This window comes from Panulirus ornatus, chromosome 66 (assembly GCF_036320965.1).
Source record: "Panulirus ornatus isolate Po-2019 chromosome 66, ASM3632096v1, whole genome shotgun sequence".
Classification (NCBI taxonomy): Eukaryota; Metazoa; Arthropoda; class Malacostraca; order Decapoda; family Palinuridae; genus Panulirus; species Panulirus ornatus.
The window spans coordinates 24918671-24940660 of NC_092289.1; the positions used below are offsets into that span (position 1 = coordinate 24918671).

Genomic DNA, 21990 nt, shown 5'->3' on the forward strand with positions numbered 1-21990 from the left:
GCTCTTTTTATTTCCACACATCTCTCTTACCCTTACGTTACTGACTCGATCAAACCACCTCACACCTCATATTGTCCTCAAACATCTCATTTCCAGCACATCCATCCTCCTGCGCACAACTCTATCCATAGCCCACGCCTCGCAATCATACAACATTGGTGGAACCACTATTCCTTCAAACATACCCATTTTTGCTTTCTGAGATAATGTTCTCAACTTCCACACATTCTTCAAGGCTCCCAGAATTTTCGCCCCCTCCCCCACGCTATGATCCACTTCCACTTCCATGGTTCCATCCGCTGCCAGATCCACTCCCAGATATCTAAAACACTTTACTTCCTCCAGTTTTTCTCCATTCCAACTTACCTCCCAGTTGACTTGACCCTCAACCCTACTGTACCTAATAACCTTGCTCTTATTCACATTTACTCTTAACTTTCTTCTTTCACACACTTTACCAAACTCAGTCACCAGCTTCTGCAGTTTCTCACATGAATCAGCCACCAGCGCTGTATCATCAGCGAACAACTGACTCACTTCCCAAGCCCTCTCATCCCCAACAGACTTCATACTTGCCCCTCTTTCCAAAACTCTTGCATTCACCTCCCTAACAACCCCATCCATAAACAAATTAAACAACCATGGAGGCATCACACACCCCTGCCGCAAACCTACATTCACTGAGAACCAATCACTTTCCTCTCTTCCTACACGTACGCATGCCTTACATCCTCGATAAAAACTTTTCACTGCTTCTAACAACTTGCCTCCCACACCATATATTCTTAATACCTTCCACAGAGCATCTCTATCAACTCTATCATATGCCTTCTCCAGATCCATAAATGCTACAAACAAATCCATTTGCTTTTCTAAGTATTTCTCACATACATTCTTCAAAGCAAACACCTGATCCACACATCCTCTACCACTTCTGAAACCTCACTGCTCTTCCCCAATCTGATGCTCTGTACATGCCTTCACCCTCTCAATCAATACCCTCCCATATAATTTACCAGGAATACTCAACAAACTTATACCTCTGTAATTAGTAATATTAACCGTTTAATTAGCACCTAGACTAATTATAATAAAATTCATATGCTAATTACTCGACTAATTATATGAATATTTAGATGTTGGCCACAAATCCTTATTCAATATCCTAAAAAGCATCTATGCTGAAATTTCTAAGAAAATCTATTTTCTAAAAAAAATCAAGAAAAATCCAAGGCCTTGCGTTTTTCTTCTCAGAATCTCAACTTCCACAGATTTTAATGAAAATCGGTGTACAGATGTTACTCTATATGGTGATTAAGTATATGTAGTCAAAAGACTGTAATTCGTAATATCAACAGTTTAATTAACACCTGTACTAATTATGATAATTTTCATATGCTAATTACTCGACTAAATATATGAATTTTGAAATATTGACCACAAATCCTTTTTTAATATCCTTAAAAGCATCTGTGCTGAAATTTTGAAGAAAATCTATCTTTTCAAAAAAAAATCAAGAAAAATTCAAGGCTTTATTTTTCCTCATATTTTCAGCTTCCTCTGATTTTAATGAAAATCTGTGTATAGATGTTATTCTGAAAGGTGATTAAGTATTTGGAGTCAAAAGACTGTAATTCGGAATACTAACCTTTTAATTAACACCTGGACTAATCATAATATTCATACGCTAATTACTCGACTAATTATATGAGTGTTTAGATTTGGATTAAATATTCTTATTCAGCATATATGAAAGTATCTATGCAGACATTTTCAAGAAAACCTAAACTTTCAAAAAAATCAACAAAAATCCAAGGATATTATAGCCTTGCAGTTTTTTGTTCTGATTTTCAACTCACTCAGATTTTAATGAAAATATGTGTATAGATGTTATTCTGACTGGTGATTAAGTACTTAGAGTCAAAAGACTGTAATTCGTAATATTAACTGTTTAATTAACACCTCGACTAATTATAATATAATTCATATGCTAATTACTCGACTAAATATATGAATATTTAGATTTTGACCAAAAATCCTTTTTCAATATCCTTAAAAGCATCTATGCTGAAATTTTCAAGAAAATCTATTTCTTCAAAAAAATCAAGAAAAATCCAAGGATATAGCCTTGCATTTTCCTTAGATTTTCAAATTCTTCAGATTTTTTGGTGAAAATCTGTATTAAGATGTTACTCTATGTGGTGATTAAGTACCTTTAGTCTAAACACTGCATTTCATAATATCAAGCGTTTAAATAGCACTTCCATTATAATAATATTCATGTGCTAATTACTCGCCTAATTATATGAATTTTTAGGTTTTGACCACAGATTCATATTCAACATACTTAAAAGCATCTATGCTGAAATTTTGAGGAAAATCCCTTTTTTTCAAAAATAATTACTAATTACAGTCTTTTCACTCTAAATACTTAATCACCATAAAAAATAACATCTATACGCAGATTTTCATTAAAATCTGAGGAAAAAAAAGCAAGGCTATATAGCCTTGGATTTTTCCTGATTTTTTTTAAAAATTTAGATTTTCTTGAAAATATCTGCGTAGATGCTTTTATATATGCTGAATAAGAATATGTGGTCGAAATCTAAATACTCGTATAATATGAGTAATTAGCATATGAATATTTTTATGATTAGTCCATGTGTTAATTAAACGGTTAACGTTACGAATTACAGTCTTTTGACTCCAAATACTTAGTCACTATTCAGAATAACTTCTATACACAGATTTTCATTAAAATCTGGGGAAGTTGAAAATCTGAGCAAAGAAAAAAAAAAAATGCAAGGCTATATATAGGGTTGGATTTTTCTTGATTTTTTGAAAAAATAGATTTTCATTAAAATTTCAGCATAAATGCTTGTAAGGATATTGAAAAAGGATTTGTGGTCAAAATCTAAATATTCATATAATTAGTCGAGTAATTAGCATATGAATTTTATTATTAGTGCAGGGGTTAATTAAACATTTAATATCACAAATTACAGTCTTTTGACTTCAAATATTTAATCACACAGATTTTCCTTAGAATCTGAGGAAGTTGAAATTCTGAGAAAAGAAAACAGGACCTTGGATTTTTCTTGATTTTTTTGAAAAAATAGATTTTCTTGAAGATTTCAGCATTGATGCTTTCAAGGATATTGAATAAGGATTTGTGGTCAAAATCCATATATTAGTATAAGTACTTGAGTAATTAGCTTATGACTTTTATTATAATTAGTCCAGGTGCTAATTAAATGGTTAATATTATGAATTACAGTCTTTTGACTCTAAATACTCACTCACCACATGAAATAACATCTATACACAGATTTTCATTAAAATCTGAGGAAGTTGAAATTCTGAGCAAAAATAATGCAAAGGCGCCTTGGATTTTTCTTGATTTTTTGAAAAAATAGATTTTCTTGAAAATTTCAGCATAGATTCTTTTAAGGATATTGAACAGGGATTTGTGGTCAAAATTCATATATTAATATAAGTACTCGAGTAATGAGCTTATGAATTTTATTATAGTCTAGGTGCTAATTGAATGGTTAATATTACAAATTACAGTCTTTTAACTCCAAATACTTAATCACCATTCAGAATAACATCTATACATAGATTTTCATTAAAATCTGAGGAAGTTGAAAATCTGAGCAAAAAAACTATTTTTGAAAAAATAGATTTTCTTGAAGGACATTGAAGGACATTGGAAAAGGATTTGTGTTCAAAATCTAAATATTCATGTATTTAGTCGAGTAATTAGCATATGAATTTTAATATAATTAGTACAGGTGTTAATTAAATGGCTAATATTATGAATTATAGTCTTTTGACTCCAAATACTTAATCACCATATAGAATAACATCTATGCACAGATTTTCATTAAAATCTGAGGAAGTTGAAATTCTGAGAAAAAAAATGCAAGGCCTTGGATTTTCTTGATTTTTTTGAAAAAATAGATTTTCTTTAAAATTTCAGGACAGATTCTTTTATGGATATTGAATAAGGATTTGTGGTCAAAATCTAAATATTCATATAATTAGTTGAGTAATTAGCATATGAATTTTATTATAATTAGTCCAAGTGCTAATTAAACGGTTATTATGAATTACAGTCTTTTGACTCTAAATACTTAATCACCATAAAAAATAACATCTGTACACAGATTTTCATTGATATCTGAGGAACTTGAAAATCTGAGAAAAAAAAAAAAATAATGCAAGGTTATATATATAGCCTTGGATTTTTCTTGATATTTTGAAAATTTAGGTTTTCTTGAAAATTTCCATACATATACTTTTATATATGCTGAATAAGAATAAATGGTCCAAATCTAAACACTCGTATCATTAGTCAAGTAATTAGCGTATGAATATTATCATGATTAGTCCAGGTGTTAATTAAACAGTTAATATTACAAATTACAGTCGTTTGACTCCAAATACTTAATCACCATTCAGAATAAAATCTGTACACAGATTTTCATTAAAATCTGAGGAAGTTGAAAATCTGAGCAAAAATAATGCAAGGCTATATATATATATATATAGCCTTGGATTTTTCTTGATTTTTTTTGAAAAAATAGATTTTCTTGAAAATTTCAGCATAGATGCTTTTACGGATATTGAAAAAGGATTTGTGGTCAAAATCTAAATATTCATATAGATAGTCGAGTAATTAGCATATGAATTTTATTATAATTAGTCCAGGTGCTAATCAAAATGGTTAATATCACGAATTACAGTCTTTTGACTCCAAATATTTAATCACCATATAGAATAACATCTATACACAGATTTTCATTAAAATCTGAGGAAGTTGAAATTCTGAGCAAAAAAGGAAAAAAATATGCAAGGCTTTATTCTTATATTTTTCATGATTTTGAAAATTTCAGCATAAATTCTTTTATATATGCTGAATAAGAATCTGTTGTCAGAATCTAAAACTTCATATTATTAGTCGAGTAATTAGCGTATGAATATTATTATAATTAATCCAGGTCTTGATTAAATGGTTAATATTATGGATTACAATCTTTTGACTCCAAATACTTAATTACCATATAAAGTAACAACTATACACAGATTTTCATTAAAATCTGAGAGAGTTGAAAATCTGAGCAAAAAAAATCAAGGGCATGTCCCAGGATTTTTTTTTATTTTTTAAAGATTTAAATTTTTCTTGAAAATTTCAGCATAGATACTTTTATGTATGCTGAATAAGAATTTGTGGTTAAAATCGAAAAATTCGTATAATTACTCGAGTAATTAGCTTATGAATATTATCATATTTAATCCAGGTGTTAATGAAACGGTTTATACTATGAATTATAGTCTATTGACTCCAAATACTTTATCACCATACAGAATAACATCTATACACATATTTTCATTAAAATCTGAGGAAGTTGAAAATCTAAGCAAAAAAAAAAAAAAAAATGGAAGGCCTTGGATTTTTCTTGTTTTTTTGAAAAAGTAGATTTTCTTGAAAATTTTTGCATAGATACCTTTATATATGCTGAATAAGAATATGTGGTCAAAATGTAAACACTCGTTTAATTAGTCTAGTAATTAGCATATGAAATTCTGAGCAAAAAAATGCGAGGCTATATATATATAGCCTTGGATTTTTCTTGATTTTTTTTGAAAAAATAGATTTTCTTGAAAATTTCAGCATAGATGCTTTTAAGGATATTGAAAAAGGATTTGTGGTCAAAATCTAAATATTCATGTAATTAGTCGAGTAATCAGCATATGAATTTTATTATAATTAGTCCAGATGTTAATTAAATGGTTAATATCACGAATTACAGTCGTTTGACTCCAAATACTTAATCACCACATAGAATAACATCTATACGCAGATTTTCATTAAAATCTGAGGAAGTTGAAATTCTGAGCAAAAAAAACGCAAGGCCATAGCCTTGGATTTTTCTTTGATTTTTTTGAAAAACCTTTATTATGATTTTCTTGTTTGTTTGATTGTTCCTTTATTAGAAGGGGATAGGTACAACACATCCATCTATAGATGTATGAACATAGCATGAAACAATATACCTTAGACTACCTTTAATCACTGCCTTTACTCATGTCAAGCTTTGTTAGAAAAGTAAAACAGCTCTCAGAGCTGTATGTAGAATGTAACTATGGTGGGTCACCATTTATTCCCTAAATATTAGTGTTGGTCTTAGCTATTGCATTAGTTTTTCAAAAGTTATGTTTGAAACTATTTTTATTGCTTCATCCAAGTTTTTGGGTAGGACAATGTTATACAAATTTTTGATAAGGTTTAATTTGTTAAGATATTTGCAGGACCAGTTAGAGAAAGCAGAAGAACTCAGAATTATTGGCACGCAGCTAATTGAGAGCCAGCACTATGCGGTTGACTCAATTCAACCCAAATGTGTAGAATTAGTAAGGATGAGGGATGCCTTCCATGACCGGATCACTAAACGCCTGGAAACTTTGCACAAATGTAGGGACCTTCAAGAACGCATTGAGAGAGTAAGTTCCTTCATGCATGTGTCCCTATAGATGGCATGAATAAATCCTGCAAACTTTGAATATCTGTCTGTCCATCTGTCTATATCTCTGATGCCCATTCTCTCCAGGAATTCCCATCAAGGGGTTGGCCACGGCAGGAAAGTCTCCACCTGTCGCTGTCCACAAATTCTTACCCCAAGTCTCTCCCTCTATTACTCTTCCACTTTCCCAGTGTCACAGATGGTCTTTCTCTCACACTGATCTCTTTGAATTGTACTGTCATACACTCTTCTTGTAAATTTCCTGCCTTGCATTCTTTCGAAATACCCAACCCCCCTCAAAGTATTACATTTCACCCGCTCTGCCACTCCACAATTCATTCTCTTTGCATTCTCTGCCATACTGAATCTATCATACATCCCTCATGACTTTCATCATCCATCTAGTCATACCACATGCTCCTCTCAAGTAATTGATTTCTGTTGCCTTGATACTTTACCTGTGTGGCTTATCCTATGCTTCTTTGAATTTGATACTTTGCATTTTTCTGTGCCTAATCTACATATAAATGTCTGATATATGCATGGAATCTTAAATGGATTAAATGGTAGACTCGTTTGTCACATCACTATCTGTCTTTAGATGTAAGGTTAGTGGTACTAATTGAATCTTCCTCTAATATTTCAGTGAGTATCGTTTTTGAGTCTATTTGTTTTACATGTACTTTTTTACTACTATAGAGTCCTTATAAGTACTTAAGACAAGATCTTGCAACAGTGGTAAAGCTAGAACATGGTGCTCACCACTTGATTTGTGTGTTGAATAACAACTTTTCTCTCAGACACATCTCTTCTTTCTACTTTTAGCAGCAACTCCTTTCGTTTAGTTGTCATTTCTAGGTTTATCAAATATTGTTTTCAACCAAGTGTGTAATATTGTTTTGAATGTTTCTGCAGTCACTCCATATATATTTTTTAGTGTTCCAGATTTAACATTAAATAATCACTCCAGCTTTCTCAAAGGCAATGTTGTATCTTTGTCAAATCTGTTTGGCATATTTTCAGGAATTACTCTAGATTTAATGATTTTGTATCTTTCTTTCTGGGTAATTTTCAAGTTTAAAATATTGTTTTTTAGCCGTACATTTGTTCCTAAGATTGAATTATCATATCTCTCTCACTTTGACATTCTCGACTCTATAGCTCCAGCTCTTTTAATCCTCCATGATAATTCATGTGCTCCATTCAATTAATTTTACTTGTGAAATGTTTTTGTATACTCTCAAACTTGTTTATTCTGTCTGTTTACTGTCATTTATGATACACAACAGCTTACCTTTACTCCTTATATATTCAGTTTTTGTAAATATACTTGTCCACCTCCCCATACATTTTCAAAGGTGATGTTGCACTTTTATTTTAGAACTTTGTTATCTGTCCTTTGGCTTTGATTTCCATCTGCAGATGTCTGGACATGGATTTGACAAGGTTCCATATTTTAGGTCCATGGGTCCTAAGATCTCTTGATTGAGGCAAAGCACTGATGAGGTGTTCTAGGATGCAGCTGCCTGCTCATGCTTTCTGAGCATTCCATGTGTCTAGAATCTCGTGTTTATCAACATTTTTTGCTGCCAAGCAAGAATTTGGGCTTGCTTCTGTTTAGAAAGTTAAGAGCCAGCCATCTTGAAGCACAGTTGGAAGGAATACAGAGCTAGAACTGAAATTTCCGAAATGAAGTGGCAGACTAGAAGAGTAAAGAAAGAACGTTCTTCCTTCAAAATAGCCTGAGGCACATTGAGGCAGGTTCCTGGTGCTCGCACTGTTAGAAAAACATGTCTCAGCATCCTGATGTGCAGTGGTTTCACCCTGAGAGCATCATATGCTTGTACCTACAAAAAAACCTTAGCCATGTATCAGTTAAAACTATATCAGGGTAGGAGTGTTTTTGTGGACTTTGTAGATTATTCCCATCATCACTTTTCTGTCTCTTGTTATAAATGTTCTCAATATTACTCCAGCTATTATTTGGCTCCAAAATGCTATCTTAGTGTTTTTCCTAGGTTGAAATTTCCAAATCTTCGACATTTATTTCACTCTTTCTTTACCTTTAAGGCCTCTCTATATAGGCATTGAACTGTATTACTGTTAGTTGCCCCTTTGCTTATTTGTTCAAGTTTCTCTTTGTTAGATACCATTAAGTTTTCATCTGCCCATTGACAAATGATATCCTTTCTTGGTCAGAATTAACTTCTTTACTTACTCTTGTGTCATCTGCAGAAATCTAACCATACTCTCTGTTACTTCTTTCTACCTTCTGGCAATTACCTATTTGTACTGTTTGGGGAGGGAGCCTTACAATCATGGGGCCCCATCACTTGAACATTCTATACAATCTTTTTTCAAAACAATAATTTTTTTCCTTTAGTGAGTCATGCTAGTGATAGCTTTTTCTCTTGGGTTTTCTAGAAAGGAATCAGATGGTTTTCAGCAAGATTTATAGGACCAGGTACATGATGATCATGAATTACTTGAATTAGATGATAATGTGTCTTCGGATTATGTGGTGAGTGAAGTTATAAACACTAACTCTGATAGATGAAGCAGAAGAGGGTGTTTTTAGCAAAAAATAGAGGTAGGTTTGCCAGCACGTCTAACCTTGACAACACTGCATCATACTGATGTAACTGATGATTTCACAAACTTTTTCAATTTCGGTATCATGATAAGATTATTATGTTGATTATAAATCGAGAAAAGCTGGAGGAAGTGAAGTGTTTTAGATATCTGGGAGTGGATCTGGCAGCGGATGGAAACATGGAAGCGGAAGTGGATCCTAGGGTGGGGGAGGGGGCTAAAATTCTGGGAGCCTTGAAGAATGTGTGGAAGTCGAGAACATTATCTCGGAAAGCAAAAATGGGTATGTTTGAAGGAATAGTGGTTCCAACAATGTTGTATGGTTGCGAGGCGTGGACTATGGATAAAGTTGTGCGCAGGAGGATGGATGTGCTGGAAATGAGATGTTTGAGGACAATGTGTGGTGTGAGGTGGTTTGATCGAGTAAGTAACGTAAGGGTAAGAGAGATGTGTGGAAATAAAAAGAGCGTGGTTGAGAGAGCAGAAGAGGGTGTTTTGAAATGGTTTGGTCACATGGAGAGAATGAGTGAGGAAAGATTGACCAAGAGGATATATGTGTCGGAGGTGGAGGGAACGAGGAGAAGAGGGAGACCAAATTGGAGGTGGAAAGATGGAGTGAAAAAGATTTTGTGTGATCGGGGCCTGAACATGCAGGAGGGTGAAAGGAGGGCAAGGAATAGAGTGAATTGGAGCGATGTGGTATACTGGGGTTGACGTGCTGTCAGTGGATTGAATCAGGGCATGTGAAGCGTCTGGGGTAAACCATGGAAAGCTGTGTAGGTATGTATATTTGCGTGTGTGGACGTATGTATATACATGTGTATGGGGGTGGGTTGGGCCATTTCTTTCGTCTGTTTCCTTTCGCTACCTCGCAAACGCGGGAGACAGCGACAAAGCAAAAAAAAAAAGTAAAAAAAATAAATCGAAAAGATTTATTACATAAGTATATTATTAGTTAAAATAAATTTTTGAGTGGTGGAGATTTTGAGCTCCTGTAGCTCCAAGACTGCATAAGCTACCTTATGTAGGAGGAAAATAATGGGCTCCCTTGGAGTGAGTTCTTTGATGAAACTGTATTCCTTTTCATCAACAAATGATGATACAGCCTCATCAAAGTTGACTTTTCACTTGTGGTGTAACTTCATGCAGATAGAGTCTGACAACGCCATAGTTGTGGCCCATCACTTTGTATTATGAAATACAATGATATTGACATGGTGCAATGAAGGGTCAAGAAGGTGAGAGTTAATGAGCATTTGAAATACTTTGAGGACAGCAGAAATGAGGGTGATGTGGTATGTATAAGGGTATTAGAATGTTAGAGATGGGCTACATCAAGTATATTGAGTCTTTCTTATGTCTCTACCCTGTATGTGTCTTTCTGTCTTTTGTTATTAATTGTGTCCATTTTTACAGGAATGGATCAAGGGTATGTGCGCATATGCCTGTATTGGTAATTAATTTTGCAATACTTTACCAACCTTGATCCTGCAGGCTACAAAAGGTTAGGGATGCCCAATTCTGTACATACCAACCTTGATCGTGCAGGCTACAAAAGGGTAGGGATGCCCAGAACTGTACTTGCATTTACTTTGCATGTGTGCATGTGTTAAAATGTTTTGAACTTTGATATGAATTCTTCGTTTACATATAATGTTTTCCCCCTTGCAGGCAAACAAATGGTGTACTGAAGGTGTGGAACTCTTGGCATCTCAACAGATTGAGAGATGCCAAGCTCCTGAATTTGCTGAGGAGGCCTTGAGGGAGCTAGAGGAGTTCATGGCATCATCAGATCACAGTCGCCTTGGTACCTCTCGGGAACTGAAGACAATGTTTGAAGATGTTATTACTCCTGAGACTAAGGGTTTGGTGCACCAGGTAAGATTATTACCCCATAGACTAAAGGTGTGGTGCATGAGTGAAATTTATTCCTTTGTCTTAGAGGAATTTATGTTAAGATGTTGAAGTGAGGCAGGAAAGTTTTGTACATTGAAAGTGCAGGGTTAATTGCCCCCCAAGCCCATGCACACACACACACACATACACACACCGTTATTCTATTTTAGAGTCATGGTGTACAGTATAACGTCATGTATTGAGTAGCTTTCTGTATCAAGTAATTCATATTTTCCCACCTGCTACTGTTTATTGAAAATTGTTGCACTGAGGGTACACTAGGCATCTAGAATAGCCAATAAGTTTTGATATTCTTTATGGATCCAAGTGGCTTTGTAGAAATTGGGTACAAATTTCAATATTTTTGTCATGCTGTACATATGAATACTTGAAATGTAAACTGCATGCACAGTCAGAAGTGTGTGATAATGTTTCAGGTGGTCAAACGAATAGAGGATGTGCAAATGATGTGTGAAAAACGTAAGAGCTCTCTGAAGAAACTTGCGACACGTCTACCACGTCCTGTGCATGCTGTGACACCAGAACCTGCCGTTCCTCTTAACTATACCCAGGGACAATCCAGCTCACTCCCTCACTCCCATCCAGCCTCACCCCTCCATGCTGACCTCCCTAAGTCTCCTAAGAGCATGAGGAAGGCTTCAACACTACCTAAGGTGAGAATGAAGGTTAGTTCTGAATGAATTTACTGAAAGTGATTTTTAAATATCCACTAAGAGCAGTTATTTTGTTGATAGTGCTTTTGTGTAATACCCATTTGGACAGTACAGGAAGGAAGTTTTACACATAGGGGCCCCATCTCATGAAATTTTTGTGCTGTCTTACAACTTATTCAACTTTTATGTTTTACAGAATTACCATTTTCTCAATTCAGTTTATTCCATTCATCCACCATTCACATACTAAAATGGTACTTCTTTATTGTCAAGTTTCTTGCTCAATTTCATGTTATATCCTGTGAGTGTTCTATCCTTACATTTCAGGAAGGACTGTTCATTGTCTCCAACATCAGTCTAGTTTAACAACTTAACTCCTGAACTTCTCTAGATCAGGACTTAAGTAAGCCATCTGGTCCTCTGGACATAGATATTTGTAATAAGTATCATGCCTGGGTGGTTGCTGAGGTGAAGTAATTTTTATTTACAGTCAGTTATCATCACCCATACCTTAATAACACATTCCCATGAGTTTTCTAAGAAAATTGAGTAGCTTATAGGTAGAATTAGAAAATGTAGAAAATAATCCTGATAACTTGGTGAAGATGATATGTCTTTGGATTGCAGAGTGAGTGACCAAGATGAGACAAGAGAAAGTGTTTCTATAAAAAATGGAGGCAGTGTCCCTGGTGCCAGTTTGACCTTGACAACATTATATCTGACAAGTGCACCTGGTGATTTTACAAGCTTTTATGATTATGATTATGTTGTTTTGAAAAAAGTATCAGATAATCATGTTTATTATGGCAAGAAAAGATTTTTAAACCCTAATATTAATCGGTAAATATTTTGGTTTAGTTAAGATAAATGTAAAGTGTGCACAGTAGCAGCTTACTCTTCACAACTTCTAAGTAATGGATTAGAAGTTTTTTTTTCAATGTTAAATGAACATCTTTGATGAAATAGTAAAGTGCATATTTTAACAACTTGAAAAACCAAGATTCACAGGGTTGGAACAAAAGCCTGATTGAGGAGTTAAATGGGTTAATGGTTGTGATCAGGTTACCCCTCACTCTCTTCTCTTCCTTGTTGAGCAGTATAAGCCCTCAAGCCTTTCTTTGTAACTCAGCTCTCATAATGCTGATACCATCTTTGTTGCTCTCATTTGCAGCTTATCTATTGGTTCTTTATGCCTCTTTAAATGCGGTGACCGAACTTGAGAAGCATGTTATGATTTTGCCCTTGTATAGAATGTGAACAGTTTGCTGAATATATGCTTATCCATGATCTTGAATGCTATACTGATATTTACCTGCAGACAGTTTGTCTCCTTTACTAATATCCTAATGCAGGATTCTAGTAACAGGCTAGAGATGATGTCAACTTGTGAATCCCTCCCACCTATTGATTCCAGCAACTTATATCCTTGTAGAAGATATTCAAACTGATGCCCTCTTTCACTATGTTCCATCCTCAGTACTTTACACTAAAATTGCTTCAATTTCATCAGCCATGTTTTGGAGGGAGGTTAATGGCATGAAAAGAGAAAGAGAATAAATATGAACATTGGTGAAGGGGCAAATGGTGAAGTGGTAATAGGCAGTGGTGAGATGAAGAGGAGATGAATTGAGTAATTTGAAGGATTGTTGAATATGTTTAGTGATTGGACGGCAGATATACAGTGTTTGAGTTAGAGAGGCAAGCAAAGTGAGAGAGTCATTGCAAGTGGTTTGATGAAGAGAGAAGTGGTGAAAACATTACGTTAGGTGAAATATGGCAGGGTAGCTAGAATGGATGGTATTATAGCTGAATTTCTGAAGAAAGTGGGTGAATGTGTTGTTGATAAGTTGGTTAGGATTTTCAGTGAGAGTATGGATTGTGTTCAGGTGCCTGAGGATTAGCAGAATGCTTTGTATAAAGGTAAAGGGGGCAAATATGAGTGTTTAAATCATAGAGGTATAAGCTTGCTGAGTGTACCTGTTAAGTTGTATGGCAGATAGGGTATTGAGAAGATGGTGGGATGCACAGTGCCTTAGACTGGAGAACATTGTGGTTTCAGGAGTAGTAGAGGATGTGTATATCAGTTGTTAGCTTTGAAGAATGTCTGTGACATATACTTAGAGAAACAAAAGGATTTGTATGTGGCATTTATGTGTACGTGTAGGAAGAGAGGAAAGTGATTGGTTCTCAGTGAATGTAGGTTTGCGGCAGGGGTGTGTGATGTCTCCATGGTTGTTTAATTTGTTTATGGATGGGGTTGTAAAGGAGGTAAATGCAAGAGTCCTGGAAAGAGGGGCAAGTATGAAGTCTGTTGGGGATGAGAGAGCTTGGGAAGTGAGTCAATTGTTGTTCGCTGATGATACAGCGCTGGTGGCTGATTCATGTGAGAAACTGCAGAAGCTGGTGACTGAGTTTGGTAAAGTGTGTGGAAGAAGAAAGTTGAGAGTAAATGTGAATAAGAGCAAGGTTATTAGGTACAGTAGGGGTGAGGGTCAAGTCAATTGGGAGGTGAGTTTGAATGGAGAAAAACTGGAGGAAGTGAAGTGTTTTAGATATCTGGGAGTGGATCTGTCAGCGGATGGAACCATGGAAGCGGAAGTGGATCATAGGGTGGGGGAGGGGGCGAAAATTTTGGGAGCCTTGAAAAATGTGTGGAAGTCGAGAACATTATCTCGGAAAGCAAAAATGGGTATGTTTGAGGGAATAGTGGTTCCAACAATGCTGTATGGTTGCGAGGCGTGGGCTATGGATAGAGATGTGCGCAGGAGGATGGATGTGCTGGAAATGAGATGTTTGAGGACAATGTGTGGTGTGAGGTGGTTTGAGCGAGTAAGTAACGTAAGGGTAAGAGAGATGTGTGGAAATAAAAAGAGCGTGGTTGAGAGAGCAGAAGAGGGTGTTTTGAAATGGTTTGGGCACATGGAGAGAATGAGTGAGGAGAGATTGACCAAGAGGATATATGTGTCGGAGGTGGAGGGAACGAGGAGAAGAGGGAGACCAAATTGGAGGTGGAAAGATGGAGTGAAAAAGATTTTGTGTGATCGGGGCCTGAACATGCAGGAGGGTGAAAGGAGGGCAAGAAATAGAGTGAATTGGAGTCATGTGGTATACAGGGGTTGACGTGCTGTCAGTGGATTGAAGCAAGGCATGTGAAGCGTCTGGGGTAAACCATGGAAAGCTGTGTAGGTATGTATATTTGCGTGTGTGGACGTGTGTATGTACATGTGTATGGGGGGGGGGGGTTGGGCCATTTCTTTCGTCTGTTTCCTTGCGCTACCTCGCAAACGCGGGAGACAGCGACAAAGTATAAAAAAAAAAAAAAAAAAAAAAAAAAAAAAAAAAAAATTATGGATCTGGAGAAAATATATAATAGGGTTGACTGAGATGCTTCTTGAAAGGTGTTACAAATATATGTTGTGGAAGGAGTGTTATTAGGAGGAATGACATGCTTTTTTCAAGAGAATGAAGTGTGTGTGCGAATAGGTAGAAAGGAGGGTAAGTGGTTTGTAGTGAAGGTTGATCTTCGACTAAAGTTCTTGATATCATCATGGCTATTTAATTTTTGTTTGTATGGGATGGTGAGGGAGGTAAATGCAAGGAGTCTTGGAAAGAGGGGCAGGTATGCAGTCTGTAGGGGAAAGGGGCCTGGGAAGTGAGTGAGTTGTTGTTTTCTAATAACACAGCTTTGGTGACAGATTGGAGTGAGAATCTGTAGATGTTGGTGTTTCAGTTTGAAAGAATTTATAGGAGAAATATGAGATTAAATGTGAACAAAAGCAAAGTTGCTAGGTTAGTAGTGCAAAGACATTATTTGGGGTGTTAGTTTGAATGGAGAAACCTTAATGGAAGGGGGATGATTTAGATACCTGGAAGTGGATGTGGCAGTGAATGGAACAATGAATATGGCAGAGTCATCAGGTGGATGAGAGACCAAAGGTTTTTAAAGCAGTGAGTAATATGTGGAAAATGATGGCCCCTCATGGGGTACTAAGAATTTCTGAGTTCCTTCCTGATACTTTTGCCAATGAGAGAGAGGGCTCCGACAGCATTAGTACTGGCCCCTTCCACATCCTTTCTCTCACCAATAAACCTGCCTCTTTTTCTATCCATTATATCAACATTCGTGGGTTCTTTTTTTAGTAATCTCTCTCTTGTTGAATAGTATTTGTTTAATATCTCTCTTAATATCTTACTTCTCTGTGAGATTTAAATGTCTAATGATGTTTTCACTTGCCCCTTTCTCATATCTGACCATAATCTCCTCTCATGATTCCACTTCAAAGGTGGTGACTGTTCTTATTCCAACATTATCACACCTGTGGCACACCTTGAGGACTGAGTCCCCGAACTTTGATGTTATCTGGCTTGTAGTTTGTCTCCCAGCTACATCTGTTTTCCTTTCTTTTGCCTACTGCTCTCCTAATTCTACAAATTCTGTATCTTTCTTCAACTCTCTAACCTCTGTCATCTGTTCCTGATGCTACCTTGCTCACGTGAGAAATGGTAGGCAGGTATGAAAAATTGGTAAATGATAAAACTGATAATGAATGAGAAAGTGGTGAAGAGACTGTTATTTCATTATTTAATTCCATAGCTTGGTGACAGTGGGGACTCCCCAGAGTGGACAAGTGATGCAGAAGCAGCTCGAGCCAAGCGAGGTCATGTTCTCCGAGAACTGTTAGATACAGAGAGAGTCTATGTTTCAGAGCTCTGCTCTATATTGAAGGTAAAAATTGAGGTGTACCCTATGGTAACTATGCTGATGAATTTACTGAATGACCACTGCATTGAAAATTTAACAAGATTATTCTACATTTTTTCCTCTTCATATATTAATACACTAACTTACCTTTTTTACTCTGTCTGCTGTATTATGATAAACAGGGGTATAAAGACGAGATGCTGAACCCAGAGATGCAGCCTTTGATCCCAATCAACCTGTATGGTAAGAGTGATCTTCTCTTTGGCAACATGGAGGAGATCTTCCGCTTCCATAATGATGTCTTCCTGAGGGATTTGGAGAATTGCATTAACACCCCAGAACTCATTGGTCTCTGTTTTGTGCAAAGGGTAGGTCCATATCATAATTCTCCCTTTTCCTCACAGTTATATTGACTGTTCACAATTTTATCCTTGTTAATAAATATATGATTTGAGTAGGAGAAAATATTAAGATGAACTTTGATAGGAGCATTGACATGATAGCCACAATAGTTTCTATCAAACTTCTAAACTAGGCATTTCAGTTTCCCAATCTGTCTGAAGATATAGATGTTTTCAAGTAAAATGGAAAATAATCTCTCAAGAAATGAAAGGACATGATGTAAGATTTATAAAACATCCATGGAAATAGTGAGATAGGCCTAAACTTATGGTGGGACTGCATTGCCAAGATAGTGCTGAGCATTACACAGCATAATTTTGACATTTCTCACCTGACAGTACTGTCACCTCCTCATTTTTATAGTGCTTTGATGCACTTGGTTCTTTTTATAACAAATGTTTTGAGTTTCTACATGAAACAAACACTTGTTTTCTAATATTTACAATACTCCAAATCATTTTGTAATCTTTTTACTCTTATGTTTATTGTAAGATGAAGAATAAGCAAGTTTCTTTTCTCAAGTTTCCTCATTTTTTACAGTTTCTTATGTTTACATTTTTTTTCATAAAGCACTCCCATTCTAGTTTTTTTCATACATAATCACTGTTTCCCGCATCTGCGAGGTAGCACCAGGAAACAGACAAAGAATGGCCCATCCACTCATATACACTCATATATATATATTTATTTATTTGTCTTATTATACTTTGTTGCTGTCTCCCGCGTTAGCGAGGTAGCGCAAGGGAACAGACAAAAGAATGTCCCAACCCACCCACATACACCTGTATATACATACACGTCCACACACCCACATATACACACCTATACACCTCAACGTATACATGTATATACACACACAGACATATACATTTATACACATGTACATAATTCATACTGTCTGCCCTTATTCATTCCCGTCGCCACCCTGCCACACATGAAATAACAACCCCCTCCCCCAGCATGTGTGCAAGGCAGCACTAGGAAAAGACAACAGAGGCCACATTCGTTCACACTCAGTCTCTAGCTGTCATGCATAATGCACCGAAACCACAGCTCCCTTTCCACATCCAAGCCCCACAAAACTTTCCATGATTTATCCCAGATGCTTCACATGCCTTGATTCAATCCATTGACAGGACGTCGACCCCAGTATACCACATCATTCCAATTCACTCTATTCCTTGCACACCTTTCACCCTCCTGCATGTTTAGGCCCCGATCACTCAAAATCTTTTTCTCTCCAACTTTTCACCTCCAATTTGGTCTCCTTTGTCAATCTTTCCTCACTCAATCTCTCTGTGTGACCAAACCATTTCAAAACACCCTCTTCTGCTCTCTCAACCACACTCTTTTTATTACCACATATCTCTTACCCTTTCATTACTTACTTGATGAAACCACCTCACACCACATATTGTCCTCAAACATCTCATTTCCAGCACATCCACCCTCCTCTGCACAACTCTGTCTATAGCCTACGCCTCGCAATCATATATCATTGTTGGACCCACTATTCCTTCAAACATACCCATTTTTGCTTTCCATAATAACGTTCTTGACTTCTACACATTCTTCAACGCTCCCAGAACCTTCGCCCCCTCCCCCACCCTATGATTTACTTCTTCCATAGTTCCATCTGCTGCCAAATCCACTCCCAGATATCTAAAACACTTCACATCCTCCAGTTTTTCTCCATTCAAACTTACCTCCCAATTGACTTGTCCTTCAACCCTACTGTACCTAATAATCTTGCTCTTATTCATATTTACTCTCAGCTTTCTTCTTTCACACACTTTACCAAACTCAGTCACCAGCTTCTGCAGTTTCTCACCCGAATCAGCCACCAGCGCTGTATCATCAGCAAACAACAACTGACTGACTTCCCAAGCTCTCTCATCCACAACAGGCTGCATACTCGCCCCTCTTTCTAAAACTCATGCATTCACCTCCCTTACAACCCCATCCATAAACAAATTAAACAACCATGGAGACATCATGCACCTCTGCCACAAATCAACATTCACTGAGAATCAACCACTTTCCTCTCGTCCTACACATACACATGCCTTGCATCCTCGATAAAAACTTTTCACTGCTTCTAACAACTTGCCCCCACACCATATATTCTTAATACCTTCCACAGAGCATCTCTATCAACTCTTATCATATGCATTCTCCAGATCCATAAATGCTACATACAAATCCATTTGCTTTTCTAAGTATTTCTCGCATACATTCACCCTTTCAATCAATACCCTCCCATATAATTTCCCAGGAATACTCAGCAAACTTATACCTCTGTAATTTGAGCACTAACTTTTCTCTCCTTTGCCTTTGTACAATGGCACTATGCAAGCATTCTGCCAATCCTCAGGCACTTCACCATGAGCCATACATACATTGAATACCCTCACCAACCAGTCAACAGCACAGTCACTCCCTTTTTTAATAAATTTCACTGCAATACCATCCAAACCCGCTGCCTTGCCAGCTTTCATCATCCGCAAAGCTTTCACTACCTCTCCTCTGTTTACCAAATCATTCTCCCTGATCCTCTCACTTCGCACACCACCTCAACCAAAGCACCCTATATCTGCCACTCTATCATCTAACACATTCAACAAACTTTCAAAATACTCACTTCATCTTCTCACATCACCATGGTGATGATATACATGGGGTGGTCAGTGTTGTAAATGGAAATGGTGAAGAGCTTGTAGATTTGTGTGCTGTAAAAGGACTGGTGATTGGGAATACCTGGTTTAAAAAGAGAGATATACATAAGTATACGTATGTAATTAGTAAAGATGGGCAGAGAGTGTTTTTGGATTACATGTTAATTGCTAGGCACATCAAAGAGAGACTTTTGGATGTCAGTGTGCTGAGAGGTGCAACTGGAGTGATGTCTGATCATTATCTTGTGGAGGAGAAGGTGAAGATTTGCAGAGGTTTTCAGAAAAGAAGAGAGAATGTTGGTGTGAAGAGAGTCGTGAGAGTGAGCGAGCTTGGGATGGAGACTTGTGTTAGGAAGTACCAGGAGAGACTGTGCGCAGAATGGAAAAGGTGAGAGCAAAGGATGTAAGATTAGTGGGGGAGGATGGGATGTATTTAGGGAAGCAGTGATGGCTTGCGCAAAAGATACTTGTGGCATGAGAAGCGTGGGAGGTTGGCAGATTAGAAAGGGTAGTGAGTGGTGGGATGAAGAAGTAAGATTATTAGTGAAAGAGAAGAGAGAGGCATTTGGACGATTTTTACAGGGAAATAGTGCAGATGACTAGGAGATGTATAAAAAAAAGAGGCAGGAGGTCAAGAGAAAGGTGCAAGGGGTGAAAAAGAGGGCAAATGAGAGTTGGGGTGGGAGAATATCATTAAATTTTAGGGAGAATAAAAAGATGTTTTGGAAGGAGGTAAATAAAGTGTGTTAGACAAGAGAACAAATGGGAACATCAGTGAAGGGGGCTAATGGGGAGGTAATAACAAGTAGTGGTGACACACATATACATATACATACACATATGCAGACATTACATACATTTTTTTTTTTTTTTTTGCTTTGTCGCTGTCTCCCGCGTTTGCGAGGTAGCGCAAGGAAACAGATGAAAGAAATGGCCCAACCCACCCCCATACACATGTATATACATACGTCCACACATGCAAATATACATACCTACACAGCTTTCCATTGTTTACCCCAGACGCTTCACATGCCTTGATTCAATCCACTGACAGCACATCAACCCCGGTATACCACATCGCTCCAATTCACTCTATTCCTTGCCCTCCTTTCACCCTCCTGCATGTTCAGGCCCCGATCACACAAAATCTTTTTCACTCCATCTTTCCACCTCCAATTTGGTCTCCCTCTTCTCCTCGTTCCCTCCACCTCCAACACATATATCCTCTTGGTCAACCTTTCCTCACTCATTCTCTCTATGTGACCAAACCATTTCAAAACACCCTCTTCTGCTCTCTCAACCACGCTCTTTTTATTTCCACACATCTCTCTTACCCTTACGTTACTTACTCGATCAAACCACCTCACACCACACATTGTCCTCAAACATCTCATTTCCAGCACATCCATCCTCCTGCGCACAACTCTATCCATAGTCCACGCCTCGCAACCATACAACATTGTTGGAACCACTATTCCTTCAAACATACCCATTTTTGCTTTCCGAGATAATGTTCTCGACTTCCACGCATTCTTCAAGGCTCCCAGAATTTTCGCCCCCTCCCCCACCCTATGATCCACTTCCGCTTCCATGTTTCCATCCGCTGCCAGATCCACTCCCAGATATCTAAAACACTTCACTTCCTCCAGTTTTTCTCCATTCAAACTCACCTCCCAATTGACTTGACCCTCAACCCTACTGTACCTAATAACCTTGCTCTTATTCACATTTACTCTTAACTTTCTTCTTTCACACATTCATACACATGTATATTCATACTTGCTTGCCTTCATCCGTTCCCATCGCTACCCCATCCCACAGGAAAACAGCGTCACTACCCCCTGCTCGTTGTCTGTCTTGGACAATCACTTGTTTACCAAATGGCGTCTTAGCTATGTCTCTTCGTTGTATATCAACTGACTGTTATATTTCTCTCTTGTATCTTCCCTGATGATGTGATTATTACACAAAAGTGCTCTTGGGAACTTATCGTGTTTCATTATCCCCGTGGACTCATAGGAATGTCTGTGTATGTATATGTTTATATGTATGTGTGCATATATGGGCATTTTATCTCTGGGGATAGGGGAGAAAGAATACTTCCCACGCATTCCTCACGTGTCGTAGAAGGCGACTAAAGGGGACAGGAGTGGGGTGCTAGAAACCATCCCCTCCTTGTATTTTAACTTTCTAAAAGGGGAAACAGAAGAAGGAGTCAAGCAGGGAGTGCTCATCCTCCTCGAAGGCTCAGATTAGGGTGTCTAAATGTATGTGGATGTAACCAAGATGAGAAAAAAGGAGAGATAGGTAGTATGTTTGAGGAAAGGAACCTGGATGTCTTGGCTCTAAGTGAAATGAAGCTCAAGGGTAAAGGGGAAGAGTGGTTTGGGAATGTTTTGGTAACAAAGTCAGGGGTTAGTGAGAGGACAAGAGTAAGGGAAGGAGTAACACTACTCCTGAAACAGGAGTGGTGGGAGTATGTGATAGTGTGTAAGAAAGTAAACTCTAGATTGATATGGGTA

The 21990-nt window shown here is 37.1% G+C and overlaps 1 protein-coding gene across 6 annotated transcripts in view; it reads left to right on the plus strand.

Annotated features, from left to right (window-relative positions):
- The window catches only part of LOC139746697 (guanine nucleotide exchange factor DBS-like), a 542611-nt gene that overhangs the window by 438766 nt on the left and 81855 nt on the right, over positions 1 to 21990 (plus strand). For 4 of the 6 annotated variants that reach the window (XM_071658147.1, XM_071658148.1, XM_071658149.1 and 1 more), the window contains 5 exons: positions 6316 to 6507; positions 10791 to 10997; positions 11453 to 11701; positions 16284 to 16415; positions 16574 to 16759. In XM_071658147.1, coding sequence (XP_071514248.1) covers positions 6316 to 6507; positions 10791 to 10997; positions 11453 to 11701; positions 16284 to 16415; positions 16574 to 16759 — 966 coding nt within the window. The remainder of the gene's footprint in view (positions 1 to 6315; positions 6508 to 10790; positions 10998 to 11452; positions 11702 to 16283; positions 16416 to 16573; positions 16760 to 21990) is intronic. The other 2 variants (XM_071658145.1, XM_071658146.1) reach the window with 1 other exon arrangement.